Raw genomic sequence first — 17578 nt, 5'->3', positions numbered from 1 at the left:
ACATAAACATTAAAAATTCCTGCCACATAACACATGGAATAAAGCTGCTTCTCTTCCTTGTGGCCTGACATCTCGGCACCCCAATCTGCAGGGGCTGCTGCCCTTGCACCTGAGGCCACAGGCCTGACACCTCCCCATCTCCCTGCCCCGCCTTCATTTGTGAAAACAAACACTATTATCCAGAAAGGGGCTCATTCTGTGATTTGTCACTAATTCACACATTTCTCTTTCTGTATTTAATTGGTGTTCCCAGCAGACCAAGTCTGTGTGGGGTTCACGTGCAGCAGAACAAGCTGCTCAGCACTCTGCAGGAGCAGCAGCACAAACAAGCAGCACAAGCCCTGCCATGGCTCTGCTCCCACTTTGCCAAGTCCCAGTGCACATGCAGAGCTCTCCCAGAGTCAGACCTGCAGCCTGGGAAGCACCAGGACACGGTGGGGAGGCTGATGGGAGCACCTGTCCTGGCCACCCACCTCATGGTCCTGCCCACAATAACTGCAGTGCTGTGATTTTCAATATGCAACCCAGGGCTCAGTGTTTTGGGGGGAGGGAGGGAAGCCCCAAGGCATCACTCCATCACATGGCATTGACCCAGCTGTGCAGCCCCTAACCTCCAGAAACAGGGCTTGACTCTCAAGTGAGACAGTGCCCAGTCTACTCACCTCCTGACGTGCCACTGGCTCCAGAACAGGTGCAAGGCTGTGCAGAACACACAGGCTTGTGTATGCTGTGTGTGCATGATCCTCTGAGTCATCCACTGCTGACCCTACACTGAATTTTTGCCCTAAGAGTCATTTGCAATTAGCATTTGCATTAATAGCATCATTATTTTTATCTATTAGAATCTGGAGAGGGGAAAACACAAATCAGGAATATCTACTCTATAAAGTAGCTTGTGATTGGACTGACTGGTCCAGTTCACTAATTCCTCTTCATAAACTGATAAAAAATCAGTTTAAAAAAACCACACTAAAATGAGGCCTGTCCCTCAAAACAGCTGCTAAGCAGAGACAATATATATTACTACCTGATAAAAGTAATAATTGCCTGAATAGAGTTTGATTCAAGCTCAGCTTGAATCAAGAGACAAGGGATTACAACACTGAGGAGACAACAGTCACAAGAGCAGATTCTTCTTTACCCACTTAGAAGAGTATCTGTAATGGATATCATTCAGCCTCTCTGTCTTGATGAGAAATATAGCAGACTGCTGGCAGGAACATCGGGCCTCTCTTGATTCAATCTTCAGTCCAGAAAAAGGGGTTGAAAACATGCTGAAGCAAAGCTATTTTTATTTTTCGTTTTATTTATGCAAAACAAGCAAGTTCGATAAACACACTTCAGAGACCTAGAGTCTATACAGATAGTTCAGGATGTAAACAGAGCATTTTATGCCTGTTCAGGTGAGGGCAGTGAATGTCTATAACCACCACCATCTTATGAGTTCAAAAGAGTGAAGATTTCCCCTTTTCGCAGGGAATTGCAGCAAACATTTCTACTATGACTGAATTTTTTTTGGTTGCAAAGACAGGAGGGGATGCTGCTTCAGCACAAAGTACTTTTCACGCTACACTCTGAAGAACAAAAGCAGAGGTTAAAAGTGTAATAGCAGCATTTGAAATCTGGCTGGCCAGCACGTTCCTTGGTTTACCAAACATGATTAGTTTACCTTCTTCACAAAATAAGTCACTTGAACAACTTTTCCACTATTTTCTATTTTCTATATATTTTCTATTTCTCTGATCTCAAGGATGTGCTTCCTAATTACACAAACATACTCTTTTAAAGACCAGGAAAGAGTTAATTAACTAATAACAGAAAAATTAATAAAACATTTCAAGAGACATTATGGCAAAGAGCCATGACAGTACTGCAACCTCAGGACCAGTCTTTGCAGAGCTATTCTCTGATGTCTCTTCCATGTCCATCCTACATGCTTCTTCCTGAAAGGCATGATGGAAAGTCCAAGTGGCATTGAAATAAAGCCTGGGAGTGACCTGAGGAAGGACCAATTTGCAACAATTGGAACATTTCCTAGTTTACCACAACACTCTTGCCTATGTATCCTCCAGATGAAGAGGTGAGTAGTTCAATCAGGGCAAGTCTGCTTCTTCTGGCACCTTTGTGGAGCCTAAGAGATATTGAGAGTAAGAAATACAGTCTGCTGAATGAAGTAGGAAATGTGATTTACTTCCAGGTTCCTCAGCCAAGGCCTGTTTCTCAAACATCAACTGAATTTATCCCAAGCACTGGAATACACAGCTCCAGTTGGATATGCCATTTATCTCTTCCAAGGGGGAAGCCTGGAATTGTTTTCACCCTTCTATATATTTATTAAATGCTACTGGATTTAGAACTGAGCTTAAAATTTCAGTTTCTTTTTAGTCTGCTCCACAATCTGGGTCACAAACCTGTGAATATTTCAGGACACTGTGATTGCCTGCAGAAACCTGACCTCTGTGCCAAAAAAGCATTAAAAAACCACACATAACAGGCATCCCTAAAAGAATTGCTTACATTATCAGAGCCACTATTCTTTTAGCAATTCTGTTTCGCTTAACACCTGCAAAACTCCCATTTTGTATTGGGCCAGAGCTCCTTCACACAAGGTACAAAGTGTCATCTTAGTTTCAGTACCCCATTTAAAACTTATATTTTCATTCTATTCCCCATTCCCTCTCACCTGACATCCTGCCTCTCAAAAAGTAGGGTGTAACCTTCATGCACACCCACTCAACTTCTGACTAACCTCTTACTTGAAACTTGTGAGGTCACAAATTATGGATTCCACACATTCCTTAATACCTGTATATTTCTTTCAAACAAACCAGGATGGGGACGTTTTTATAAATTCAGTCTTCACCTTCCTAGAAATATTTTGCCAGCCTGGCTCAAGTTTTCAGCTCTCCTACAACTCAAATCATTCCCATGTCAGATCTGTAAATGGATAAACTTGGTTTAGGCATAATTTTCCACCTGTAGCTCTCCATGTTTCTTTACCAAGGAGGAACATATATTTATCTCTTTTAATGAATGATGGAGACAAATACATTCACAATCCATAGCCAGCTCAGTAATGACTCCTATAGATGGCTGTTGGAACGTTGGAACTCTGTCACTAATTTAGCTAAAGGGAGATCACCCTTTGGTACCAACAATTACCACATGAGGAAAAATTACACAGACATCTTACCTGGTTCTTCACCAAAACAAAACACTCCAGAAATTGAAAAAAAAAAAAAAAAAAAAAAGAAGAATAAAATTTTGCATATTACATTATTGAGTAGCAACTCCATTTTTGTAATAGGTTACCTGAGACTCAAAAAATGTGGTCAACAAGACTTTGTTAATGACTATAAAATACATTTCCTTATAGAAAAGCAACAAACTGTCTTCCAGAAACACAGAGCAATCAAATAGGACAAGTATGATACCATATCAGCAACTTTTTTTTTTTTTGCTTCCAACACCATTCACTTTCTTTTTCTGTGGCCTTAGCCAAACTGTATGGGATTTGTGTTAGAAAAAGGGTCTCTCTCTAACAAACACAAGCCTGACATTTTTTAATGGCTGGCAAGTTAAAATGGGCATATTCACATTAGCAAGCATTTTTAAAAGTATTGAAGAGATCAATTAACTGCTGAAACAACTTTCTAAGGATAATGGCTATCTCCATCACGGGAAACCTTCAGCTAAAGCTGAAAGCAGCTAAAGCAGCTAAAGCTGCTCTGTACCAAGTAGTAATTACTTTAATAGGATTTTTGTGGTTGTCTTTATTAGTAAATTAAAATAGATTATCTGAATTTATTTATCCCCAGGCTGGAATATAAATCTCCAGAGTTTACCACACTCCTTTAAAGGTCAGTAAATCTATAATTATATTAATTTATCCTGTATATTGAAAGCTCTTACCAAACCAACTTAAAAAAGCAGGTGCAGTTTTCCCTCTGTAGAATGAGGTCCCTGGAAGCATGTACAAAAGTAACAATTGGACAGGGGAAGGAAAACAGTTCAGACAAAGCATCCACTCTGAAATGTTTAATTTTATTAAACAATCGTGTTTTACATGTCATCAGACCTAACCCCTGAAGTGCAAAAATGTTTCTGAGGTATTAAGACTGGAGGAAAACAGGCACAGTATTGGTTGTTAGGGATACTGCCCTACAGCACAGTGGAATTTGCAAACAGGCCTTTATACAGCATTTGCAGGGTCAGAGAAAACTGAGAACAAGACTGTATTTGTCTTTAGCCTTGAGAGCCAAAAAGCCCTGATCATTAGCCAGTTCTGACATAGACACAGTTAACACAGGATGATGATAAATATCAATGAGGTGTTTCTAGGGCAATATGTACAGTACACGAAAAATGAAATTTAACTGCTGTATGTGTGACCAAAATCCCAACTGTCTATCCGGTCCAGCTTAATATGTTGTGCCCATGGTGGCCTCTCTAGTACCAGCATTTTTGTCTACCCTACACAGCTAAGCCACTGCCTTGTGCTCCTGTTTGGGGGCACCTGCCCCTCACACTCACTTCAGATAAGTCAGATGTTCATCAGAATAACTAGAGGCAACAGTGCAGTACCGCCTGTAGCCTGTTATCCTTCTAGTTGCCTTCTTCCCCTCATCCATGCAGTGAACAAGTCTAACTCATGCAGAAGATCTGCTAAAGAAATAAGCACTGGTTGATGGCTGTCCATGTGAAAATGAAAGCTTTATCTGAGAAATGAAAAACTCACGGGGCAAAACTTGCCCTTAACAATTAGTATATTACTCGGAGCTTTACTCAGTTGCCAAATTGTGCTCCAAAAATAATTTTCTGTGAGGGAAGTTTGGGTGATACTTGATACATGATACCTCCACAAGCCAATGAAAGATATATTTAAGAAAATACTTCCAAATTACAAATAAGTAAAAGTCACTTGTTCCAAGCCTCTCTTCGGTCTTTTTTAGCAAAGACAGCTGAAAACAAATTCCTCCTGAGACACACTTGTATTTGTGAAAAATGTAGTATCAAAAAAAGAAGTTATCCTTATCTTACTAGGTGTTCATGAACTTATGAACTTTCCTGAATATGTCAGCCTTTGTATTAAAATGGCATACTTGGAAAGGTTCTCATCTGCAGCCTCTCCAGCTTTTAGACTTTACTGAGCAGATGAAGACGTGAGCTCTATTGTCAGCACATTCATGGGCAAATGTCATGCAGTCTGATCGCAAACACAATTGAGATTCTCAACATTTTCTAGGCTTGTTACCAACATCACTGCTGCTCACCTACACAACATCATCTAGCAAATCTACAAATACAGAATAGCTGGAACAGAAGCTGGATATCACTGGAATGTTGCCTTAATATTACTTTTTAATGGAATCATACTTCACAGACAAGAAAGGCAACCCCAAACAAAAAGTGCAAACAAATCATCACTTTCAGTTGAAAACTGGGTTTCGGATGCCACTCAGGACCGAACTGTTGGGCCAGTTTCTGTGCAGAAGGGTTAGAGAACATACAAAAAAGAAAATGCTTGAAATTCCCAGGACGACAATGCCTGAAATCAGCGCACTGGTGACCGTGTTCATCTGGAAAGGAGGTCCGTTTGGGTGAGCTGCAAGGAGAAGAAAAATTCTCAGGTGACATCTGGTTTTATCTCTCATGAGTGCCAAACACTTCTGGCTTCCCTTTCCAACACCCAATATACTGTATAGTTGCAAGGAAGGAACTAAAACTAGCTGCACCTCAGAATGTACACCTGTCTACTTGGATAAAGCTTATCTAAGTATATTTTGCAAACAGTTTCTTTCAATATCAGTCATGTTGGGGGATAAGGACATGTGCCTTCTGAGGCATTACCTTCATCTGCCACTGACCAACATTGACCTGTGTTACTCAAGGCAAGACTATCATTATCCAAAGACTTATCCAAGAACTTATCCAAGGACTATCAATGTAGATGTATAAGAATTTGTAGCCTAATCAAGTTAATGAAAAGATTTCTTCCCCACTGTCATTGTCTACATTTCAATTCAAAGTCTATATAAATCAGCAGACATGTCTGGCATTGGATATCGGACATTCTGGAAGCTTGTTGCACACCTTCAGAAAGGACTTCTTAATATGTTTATCAATTCTCAGGTAGGAAAGTTGACATTTTTAATACTTATTGCAAATCAGGAAGTTGTTCATGGACCAGTTCTGACATAATGAGCCACATACATCCACAACAAGTACTGTGTTTTCCAGCAGGAGGGGAAAAAAGCATTTGAGCACCAATGAGCATTTGCCATTACCAGTGGTGGAGAGTGAGGTGAAATGACAACACAGTCTTCATGTGAGAAACCAGACTGCTCCTCCCAGAAGCAGCCCCCTGCCCTCAACACCATTAATCCCATTCTCCTCACCCAAGCTGAAAGGAAATCAGCACTGTTGAAATGGTTACCCTCCCCTTCCCAATGCTGTGCTGCTTTCTGGCTGCTACAGCAGCAACCTCACCCCACTCTACCTCTGTGCTCTCCACAGAGACAGCAACAGGCAAAGGAAAGGCTTTTGCTCTGGGATGGAGAGGATGCTTCTTTTGTTGGATGGGAAGGAAACATAGCAGCCATCAACACAGCAAACTGTGTGCAGCAAATAAAGAATTTGCTTTTTATCATTTTAATTATATCCATGGGTAGGAGCACACCAGGGAACAATTAATTACAGGGAGAGCTCTCCATGACAGACAAGAACAGCAACTGATTTTATATGTTTTAAATTGAGTAAAGAAAGGAACAAATAGCATTAGAGTTCAGAGGACAGAATGGATTCTTTGTTCCACTCATCCTGTTATGAAGAAATACAAGGTGGAATGTCCCAGTGTACCACCTGACCATCCTTTCTTAGCCATCAGCCAGTCCTTGTTACCAGCAGAGAACAGTAACAGATAGGCTGAAACAAGTGTTCCAAGTGCCCAAAGGAAAAGCACCCTAAAACGTAAAGAGCTGAACTGCCCTGCAGCCTATTTCCCTCACTGCCCTAGCAGGGTAAAAGTTCTATCCAATTTTTTCCACAGGCTCTGTGAGGTTAAACACTAGGATAACAGGAGCTGAAGCTCTGAACTTCTGGCTTTGAGATATGAACCAAGCTAGACTGCACCATAACAACAATTTTCCTGTTGTGGCATGGCAAATTTTACTGCTTAAGTCTGGTTTTGCATCTGGTGGCTATAATGTACCCATCACCCTCATATGCTGTAGTATCAGATATTCATTTCAATTTCATCACAGGAATTAAAAGTTTAAAATTAAAAGGTGGTGCTGGGTGCACACAACAAATTGAGAATTCCATACTCACCAAATGCTTTCTTTTCAGAGCATGTTGATATTGACTCATTTAAGCAACAACATAAATAAAAATTAAAAAGGAAAAAAATCCCAGTGCATAGATATTAATCAAAATGGTTCATCCTCAGTTCTGTTTCCATCATAAACCCTCTTATGTTTTTTGAAATTCTGATCAACTTACCAAGCTGTGAATTGTTGGTTGGCGTCTCATCTATATTAAAAAAAAAAAGGCATGTGTCATATTTTTAAAATACCTATGACTACCTCCTCCCCTCTTGCAACAGAAAACCCAATAGTTGTAGCTTTATTTTAAAAATACACCAGGTCACTTGCCACATTGACTAGCAGCTTTTAGCATCTCTCTTAAAATATGGACAATAACATTAATTGCATGCCATTGCTTCATTTTTAATATCAGGAGATATTAAAATATTTATTTAGTTTTTCACGTCTTGTGGAAAAACAAACCAACACCACCTTAAATCAGGAATCTCTTAATTGAAAAGGTGGCCAGTCCTGTTGTCTCTCTCAGTAACATCAGAAGAATAAGCACAATGTTATATGCAAGCCTCTTCTCTTAATTATATTATAAAATAGCTCTATAGGAAAAACCTTGAGTTTTACAAGAAAAAATATGTCAGCAACCATAAATTATTACAAAAAAGCTCTTTTTGCCATGCTCATTTTCCTCTTGGCAGTTACATAGTGGCTTTATATTCAGGCTAATATTTGTATTTTGTCTTCAGTTTTTACTTCCCAGTGTCCATTTCAGAATAACATTTCTTGTCGCTGTTTTGGGGGTTTTTTGTGCAATCTGTGAGCACAGTTCACATGTACATTTGTTTTGAGCAGCTGTCTCCCAAGCTTAAGTGAGACATCCATCAAAAGCTACATAATTTTAACTTCACAAGTAGGTCCCTGCTTTGTCTCCTTACAGACACTAAAGCATTTTCTTCTGTGTGCGCCTCCTGTAATGACTTATTTTGGATTAACAAAAAAGAATAACGTTTCTCTGAAAAGAGCCAAATGTTAGAAATATGAGTTCAGAAACATACAGAAGAAGAACCAGCACTCTTTTGCAGCAGCACTCTTCTGTTCCTACCAAGGCAGCTGCATCAGAGCAGCTGGTGACAGGCCATGGGGGGGACAAATGTATCTGTGCTAAAGCTAGACCAGGGCTGGCCTTGAAAACAGTGTAAGCACTTCTATGCACCCTGGTATTCTTCATCCAAAATTTACCTAAATTCTAAAAAATTATCCAAAATTTTCCAAATTTATCCAAAATTATTCATCATCCAGATAGTTTTGGTCAAGTTCTCACATGACCTTCCCCCTTTTTAGTTTGTTAACAATGGTATTTATAAACCTCCTGGTTCTTACAAGTTTATTTTCACAAAGGGAATTGACAGCAGGACTAATTCCCTCTTTCTGACCCAGAAGAAAAAGGGAAATGCAAGGGAGATTGAGGGACTTGCCCAATGCCAATCATTAAATTTGTGGCACAGTTTAGAATTGAATCCCATTTTTTTTCAAGTACTTCCCATTAAACCATCCTTCTGTCAGCATGAGTGGAATGCTCCAAAAGCACACTATGAAGATGGAGAAATCAAAAAAGCTTTATCTACCCACCTTTAGAATATGCCTAAAAATTACTTTCCTTTTTCAGCCTTATTTAAACAACCTCAAGAGTTGTCATGAAATTATAAAATTGTTTATACTTTCTTTGGTGCCATTAAACATCCATCAGATCTCTTTGCTTGAAGCTATACAATATTTAAAGATAATTGATCAGTATCCTTTTTTTTCTAATTTTTGAATTGTAAAAATAGCATCCCCAGCATTTGAATCATGAGCTATATTACCTACCAGGGGCTGCTATAAGAATCTGTATCTAGTTTCCATTACTTGCCTAAGGCAGCATTACTGCAGCACGCTTGTTTGGCTGAGCAAATCCATCACTCATTTCCCATATGTACTCATGTATGCAACTTTGAAGTTAATTCTTCTCGCTTTTTCTTGGCTAATCAGATGGCAGCAACTCAAATGGGACCATGTATAATGAAAAAAATCACTCATTTTCATTGCTCATGACGGAGCCTGTTTGCTCTAGGAATGGTCTCTTGTTTGGTGGTTCCCCCTTCCGGAGGGTCAGTTGCTCTCTTTGTATACAGGTACTTGGCACTTAAAGAAGGATTTTATTCTCAAGTTTTAAATTAGATTTCCTAGACCAGGTTCAGTTCTACTCTCAGCATCCTAAACCTAAGACTGCTGAAATCATTTGCTTAACTGCAACTACTTATAAATATTTGTAATTTGTAAAACTTAAACAGCAGTCATATAAATTTTTTTCAGAGACTGCAGGTTACATTTAGAGCTGCCTGTTATTTTTTTCCTAAAACAATTGGCAATAAAAATGAAAGTCACGGAATTTCACCCTCAATTAAAAGTGGATTTTGTCCCACTGTTTAAAATTTACAATGGTTTTGTCCCATTTCTTTCTTATAGCTGAATCTAAGAATAGTGTGCATTAATTTTAAGCAACATGTAGATAAAAACCCAGAGGGAAGCTGGAAGAAATGGTGAATAGAAAGTGACAGTGAATATTCATTATCCATCCAAATTAAATTGCAACGCTGAACACAGTGCCTTAAATTCTATTATCTCTGGTGCAATCTGACAAAAAAAAATGTCAACCCACTGAGTCTGGACTTTTATAATAGCCTTATATGTGTAACAGTATCCCACAGTGATTTTATTGGAGGAAGAAGCATGTGAGAGCCAAACAAAAATAGTAGCTCAAAATTTCTACCAAATAAAGTAGTAAAAAATGTCATAAAAATATTCAGTAGTAGTAAAAAAATACTCAGCAAAAAGTGACTGCAAATTTACATTAAACTGCAAAACATTTCCACAGGTTTCTGAAATTCCTGCAGTCCATAGAGAAAGATTGTTTATTCCTACCACTCCTTGTAATGATGGGGCCAGCAGAGATGACAGCATTGCCCGATGTGCTCTGAGGGCGCCAAGTCGTCCTTCCACCAGTGTCTCTTCTTTCTCTGTTGCTGCAGATCTGAGTGGTCAATCAAAACAATCACAGACTCAGAGTGGAACACAACTGTGGCCTTTTTGTGCTTCCTGATGTAATATGAATTCTTTGGTAAGGAATACTACAACTTTGATTTTATTTCTTAGTATGCATTAAATCACTTTGCAATAAAAACATCTGCAATATTGCCTAGAAGTGCATCTTATAAATTCCTGGCTTCCCATTTTATTTTGCCATACTTTGTTTACAAAGCTACTTTGCTGTTGTGTACAAGATCCATCTTATAGTATATTAAATTTTCAGTAGTTAATTTCCCAAAGCTATGTTTACAGACAGTTTTCCCCAACAAATCTGTTTTGCTTGACAATCCCTATTCTAGCAAGCTTCTTGAGTGAGAGTTTGCACATCTTCCATGGAGTTCTAAATAGCAATGACAGACTAAAACAATCCCCAGCACTCTCATCTGGAATGCGCCTTTAACATTTCTAACCTACCATCTACCTTAATCTATGGTACTCAAGCATGCTCCGAACAGTAGCATTTCCTTAGTTTCAGCTTCTTGTGAAAGAACTTCAAAAACCTCAGAATATGAATTGAATGCAAAATGAATTATGTAAATGTGTAACATAAAAATATAAACAACATACAAAATTTCAGGAGTGCACTGAACTGACCTCGCTTTAAAATTCTCAGTGGGAAGTCATTCTGTAGGAAACAATGCAGTGTTCTCAAGACAGCACAGAACTTTGTGTTTATATGTTTATTTAAATGTTTCCATTTCCAAAATTTATTTGTTGTTCCTGATACTACTAAAATTAGTTAATTTTAAATAGACATAACAGAATAAACTTCAGCGCAAGAGTAGTTATCAGATGCTAGAGGAGATTATATACTCTAAAGGGCATGGTATTTTTTTTCACTGTGAGAAACTTCCACAAATTTTCCTTGTCAGTATAACAGCACATTCTATAGCTTTAACTTTTCCATAAACTATATTCTAAGATATTTATCTTCATCCACTATGATGATGGATACCTTACTACGATACTAAGAACATCAACCTGAAAGCCATCTAAGAGTTGTTACTTTTAAAAATTAGGGACCACAAGGCAAAGAGGTAATTTCTCATATATTCTATAACCTGTGTTTTGCAGGTCTAGTATTATTTTATCTCCAGATGACAGTATCATTTCCATATTCCTCATCAGTAGTTTCACATTCCTTCAGACACAAAAAACATTCTCACTTCAGCCTCTACAAGTCGCTTTCATTCTGCTCCATCCAAACTTCCACAACACTTGTATGCAGAACTCCAGGATGCCTATTTTATATCCAGATAATTACAACTTACTGGCACAAGAAATGGACAGTCATCTGCTCTGCACAGCTTCGTCACACAGTGGAGGAAGACCGTGGACATCTTCTGGTTCTTGTGCTTCACAAAGCGAAACACCTCAAAGGAAAACCGGCCCATTTGACTCTTGCCGTTCTCAATTATGGTTGTCTGCGGGTCCTTGTCACAGCTAGTTTTTGCAGAGAAGAGTGAAACTGGGATGAGCAGCTCTGTTAGTATTTTGAAGCTCTTAGCTGGGAATATGATAGCTTAAGCAGCAAGATCAACACTTTAGCTCCTTGGAAATGAAAATATCTGCAGACACAATCTGCCTGCACAATTAGGCTGCAGGCTCCTGTGCTGAAACACATTTCTACAAAAACACTGTTTTGTTTTGCAGCACCACAGCTATAACCAAGGTACCATTTAATTCCAGTGCTCAAAGAGACTTGAGACTTGAAGCAAGAAGCAGGTATGCTAACCAGTATAGACAGGCAACTCCAAATGAAGACAGTACCTCTTCATTAGGTGTCATGGATAAAATTTAATTTGAGATATTTCCAGGATGTTTTTCAAAGTTTCAATTCAAATAAATGTCATTACTGGGAGTAGAAGTAGGAGCATCTATTTACATTTGATCATTTGCTTAACTACTTTCCTGGACTGAAGTCTCTGATGTTTTACATCACTGTCATTCACCACATTCACCTTTGGTAAAATAAAGGCCAGTTTAGCCATTCACTTTAAGTGTTTATGTTATCTCTGGAAGAAGTACTTTGGATATACGCTTTTCTACATTCATAATTCTTATAACTTGGCACCTGCTTCTATATTTATGTTCACCCAAAAAGAAGCTCTGACATGTTATCTATAAGCCTAGTCCTTGGTCCGGCCTACTAATAATGCTTAAACTTTCCAGGAAGTTTAAGACACCACTATTGAAGAAGTTTATTTTTTTAAAGAAAGACCAACAAAATACTGGGTTTGCACAGGCCCTACCTGAAGAAAAGATCATACCGAAGATCATCACTAGGATTGCCAGATGGTGTGGTGTAACAGTAGTCCATCAAAACATTCCACCTGCACAGGGAGCAAAGGGATAGATGAGGGGAGCTGGCAATGCAAGCATGGGGGGTGTGAGGGAGGTGAGATGAAAGGACAGCACAGAAAAGCATACAAACAGGTAGTGCAGGCTGTTACAGTGAAACTTATTGGAATAAGGCTCCCAATATTACCAGTTAGATTGTGCCTGGGCCAGACAACAGAAACTGAGTTACTGTGTTAAACAGGTCACATGCCAGGCATCCTGTTTCTTCAACTACTTACAAGATTAAACAGCACAACATTACAGCAGAACTTTATAAATCAAATTATTTGGTTTCAAAGTCAACACACACTGCACACCTCCTCTCAGAAATCATGGCCACAAAGGACTAGAAATCAAAACCAGCCCACTTTTAAAAGCCCTGGATTTTCTCTCTTGGTCCAACAGAGACCTATTCTTAAAAAGAAAGCTATGTAGGATTTAAAGTCTAATTCAGGAAAACTTTCATAATGAGAACTGCAGCAAAATATGCATTCACTGCCAAGGACCTGACACCCTCCAGCTGAGATCAGTGATTATTGAACACCAACCATTATTTTGAAATACAAAAAGCTATGAGGAAAGACAGATGCTTCTAAATCAGGTAAGTAACAAGAGCTGAAAAGCAAGCAAGACAAGAAATAACACCCTCTATGGTACCTGCCATCAAGGTTGGTTGCTCTTACAGCTGCATATATTTTGGTTTTCAAAGGTAAACCTGTGCTTGGAATAAGGAGTTGCTGGCTGTAGGTTGAATCCTGTAAAACAAACATTGCCTCAATTGTAACAGAAATTCCACTTTAACAACCCATCTGCATCCAGACTGAGCTCTCAGCAATTTTTCTGACTCTTCTGTGTAGAATGATTGCTACTTTGTCCTCTGTAAGGGAAGAGGCAAGAAGCAATGCCAGAGAAATTGCCTGCAAGTTTGTCTGCAAAGACTGGCTTTGCCCCATGAAACAATTTGGGAGAATATATGATTTAATAAGGTGGTTGGCTCAGTGATTAAGGAAAACATATCATTCATTGCCACTTCAGTAAGTCTCCCAGAGCTTACAGGCACACTGAGGAGCTACTCTGGTTTTCTAATAAAGGAGCTTTACTGGGTTGCCCCACTGCACTCTTTCCCAGGGAAAGCTGCTAAAGTTATTTGCATTAGTGGAGTTAGGAATATTATCCATTAAATGTTACATATTTCAAGCTATAGTCTGGGAGAACAAAGATATGCTGCTATGCCAAAGTGCAGTTTCTGTCCAAATGGCTTATTGAAAATCACAAGTCACAAACATTTTCGTTTAAATTCTAGTATTTCAAAAGAGCTGTTTCAAGAAAGCTGTATTCAACATAAAAGCTGGGAATTCCCCATATACTACTACTTAAATATAGCTGTTTTACTGGGGCTTTTTGTTCAAAATCTCAACCATTAACATCATTTTACACTTTAGCAACAAAGCAATGAAAGAGATCTGTGCAACAGAGATTAACTGAGAATATCAAAATGCACTACCTGGTAAAGTCACCTTTGTCAAACTAGTGCTAATACAGATAGCACAGTGACTCAGCATGTTGAGACCTCTTGTAAAAGTTCAAAACACTCAATACATATGAAAAAACTGGTAGATAAGATTTCAACCAGGTTCATTGCGGCAAGTGAGACCATGGCAAGCAGCAAATGACAGCAACAAGAGTGTTTGCACCCGAGACCAAGTGATTTTTTTTCAAATGCCAAAATTAACAGCATGCCCAATATCTAATCTATGCAGTATCAGAGGCCTTCAAGTAGGTTTGCCTTCTTTCAGATTAATTATACATTTCTATAACAGTTCAGCCACATTTTGCAACTGATTTAAAAGTGCAAGACCCTCACTATTACACTCCATAGTTGCTCTTTTATTCTTTCAGAGTAGTTTTTATTCATTTAGAGAGACATTTGCAGAAAGGCATAAAAGCAAGAGCCACTTAGGCTCTGTGAAAGCCTATTAAACATTTTGCTATTAAACTCTTGAGTCTACCATAACAGCTCTTGTCTTTCCTAACAATGACATGTACTAGCATCACAAAGTAAATCTAAACAACACTTTGTGACAGAAGACAGAGGTAAGCTTAGAAGATGAAGAGTCAGCATTAAGAAATAGCCCTACAGCTAAATTTGGAGAAGACAGCTTGCAGTCAAGAGACAAATCTGTACACATCCCCTCACTAATAGCAAGGGTGGACATGAGCCTTGAGGCCCAAAACAAGGACTACTAACAGGGATCAAGTGAGCCCACAGGACAGCAGGTGTCCAGAGGCACTCCCAACAGGGAAAAAGGCAGGCAGTGCACAAGGTGTCCATGTATTTATCCAGCCCTGGGGAGTGAAGCAGAAGGGCACATCCACCACTGGAATTTGCCAGCCTTAGCAGTATAATTCTTTGACAGTGCTACTTATTAGGGTGAGCCATGTGGCTGCTACCACCACTGGTGATGGTCAGCTTGTAAATTTACAGGGATGGGCAGGATGAAAGCACATTTGGCTTATGGGGATATCTGAGGGGAAAAATGTGCTCAATATGAGCAACAATTGCATTTATTCCGGGCTGTTTGCTGAACTGGGCCCTGAAAGGCAGTCAACATGCAGTGGTCAATGCTTGATTTGATTGAGAAATTTGCCTTCTTCATTCTGCCCCATCTTTTTGATCACAGGTTTATTTAAAAATCAGAGAACTATAATCATCATTTTAACAGATTATAGGTTGTTATTTGGAGCTCTGCTCTTTCAAACAAACACGATTTTTTAGAGAATGCCATTGAAAAATGTCCTGTTGCAATATTTATAGCTCATTATGTTCAAAGCATAAAGCATTGACTTTTAAATCAGTTGCATGAATTATAACTCAGCAACACGATGGCATGAATAATAATGCAAAAAAAATCGGATTCATAATTTACAAAAAATGATGCTTGATAGATTGAAAAATTGATATTTAAATCAGGTATTTAAAATGTATGAGTAAAAATTTTAATCAACACAAAAATATAATTTCAGGGATTAATGTTAAATAGAGGTCCTTGCATTTTTCATGTTTCAGTGTCACCAACCCATTTACATGGTAAAAGCTTTTACAATAATGCATATTCAAATTATCTAAAACATAAGGAAGAAGCATTGGATGAAAACTGTCATAATTATTAACCCTTTACATCTTTAAAGTCCACACCTCAAGGCAGCATATGCATCAGGATATAGATTTAGAATTGATGCATCCTTCTCAACAATCAGAGATGATTGAAACACTCTGATGAGGCTTGAACATAAAAATACCACAGCCAAAGTGCTCCAGTTCATTGCTATGGGAATAGGTCTGGAATAATTTTATAGAATTCTACAGAGTACTCTCTGTTTAAGCACAAAGCACCTATAGACACACAGAGAAACATAATCAATGCAAACAAAATATGCACTCTGGAGTGTGATTGTTATGGCTAAAATTGATTGGTCACGTGGCACTACCAGCTGAAAGCCAGAGCTGTAAATTGAGGAACTGAATAAATACAGGACAAAAAGACTGTGTCTGTCCTCAAAGACCAGCCATATAAACACAAGACAGCAGGTACATGCAAACAAAAAGGAAGAAGGAATTCAGAGATGAAAGATGCCTGGAAGAAAGTCTTGGCTCATGGGGGGAGTGGGAAGAAAACAGCAAATTATGAAGACGAATCCATACTTTCATCTGCTAAAACAGTTTGTAACCACATAGCACAGAGATTAATTCATTCCAGGTCATACTGTGCTTTATACTCACATTGTAAAGCAACAAATTCAAAGTGCTGATAAATGTACCATTGTTCTCTCTTACAGAAATAGCAGCTGATGACCTACAACAGACCCAGAAACCAAAAACCATCATGAAGAAAGATACCTTATTTTTGTTTTTGCATACTTCAGTAGGCTTTATCATTAAAAAACTCAATGAGTCATATCACAAGGAGTTAATTTATGCATTTGGGTTATAAACTTCAGAAACAGGAATTTATAGTGAAAATACTGACAGTCTTAACTATGCAGAAAATAATGGATTGTACTGGAAACACGAATCAGAAAAATAATTAGCAGAGAGGCAAAGTGACAAAAAGGAACTCACTTGACATGATGTACAAGGTTTAATCATGGAAATATTTTCTCTTGCATTCTATATTTACAAGTTTCTATTTCATGAAGAATTTTTTTTTTCTGCTATAATTTTTGAGAAGAAAACCTGAATTTTAAGGGAAGTTTTACATTATCTAAGGGTCTCTTCATAACAGCAGGTCTTCATAAATTATATTATCTCATATAATGACACTACAGAATTTTCTTTTTCTTTGCAATACTTCTTCTTTTGGTGCTTTTTCCTTTTCCTTTACTCTTAAGCAGCCAAAATTGCTACATGGACAATGCTGTTATGGCCTGCACATATAGATGCTTAAACAACCATGGGGATGAAACACATAGAAATGAAAAGGCACTTACGAAGCGAGCTGGGTATTGTTAACCAAGTACTCCAGTGGGTAGCTACAGCTAAATTTGTACAGAAGCCCCGGCAAATAGCTGATAATCGTTGGTGGGTCTGGTGTATCAATATAGCCTGAAACATTACCTATCTGTACCACTGAGGTATTTCCATAAGCATTGATACCTCTAGCTGAGGATACCTATTGAGGAAGAGAGAAAATTTCTATTAGCTGAAGTTAACTGTGGAGCAAAAGAAACTGAAGGACACTCATGGTTTAGCCCATAATTTACCCTGAAATATTGTCACTAAAACATTCAAAAAT

The 17578-nt window shown here is 38.5% G+C and overlaps 1 protein-coding gene across 1 annotated transcript in view; it reads right to left on the bottom strand.

The window, feature by feature from the left end:
* Positions 1–5034: 5034 nt before the first annotated feature.
* The window catches only part of ZPLD1 (zona pellucida like domain containing 1), a 28877-nt gene continuing 16333 nt past the window's right edge, over positions 5035–17578 (bottom strand). The window contains exons 4-11 of the mRNA XM_063150400.1: positions 17274–17455; positions 16567–16639; positions 13443–13540; positions 12698–12778; positions 11717–11888; positions 10281–10389; positions 7501–7530; positions 5035–5605 (exon numbers count right to left, since the gene is read on the bottom strand). Coding sequence (XP_063006470.1) covers positions 5430–5605; positions 7501–7530; positions 10281–10389; positions 11717–11888; positions 12698–12778; positions 13443–13540; positions 16567–16639; positions 17274–17455 — 921 coding nt within the window. The 3' untranslated portion in view covers positions 5035–5429. The remainder of the gene's footprint in view (positions 5606–7500; positions 7531–10280; positions 10390–11716; positions 11889–12697; positions 12779–13442; positions 13541–16566; positions 16640–17273; positions 17456–17578) is intronic.

This window comes from Melospiza melodia, chromosome 2, assembly GCF_035770615.1.
Source record: "Melospiza melodia melodia isolate bMelMel2 chromosome 2, bMelMel2.pri, whole genome shotgun sequence".
In the NCBI taxonomy this organism is placed as follows: Eukaryota; Metazoa; Chordata; class Aves; order Passeriformes; family Passerellidae; genus Melospiza; species Melospiza melodia.
Note: the sequence above shows the minus strand (reverse complement) of the source record. Positions and strands in the feature narration are given on the sequence as shown.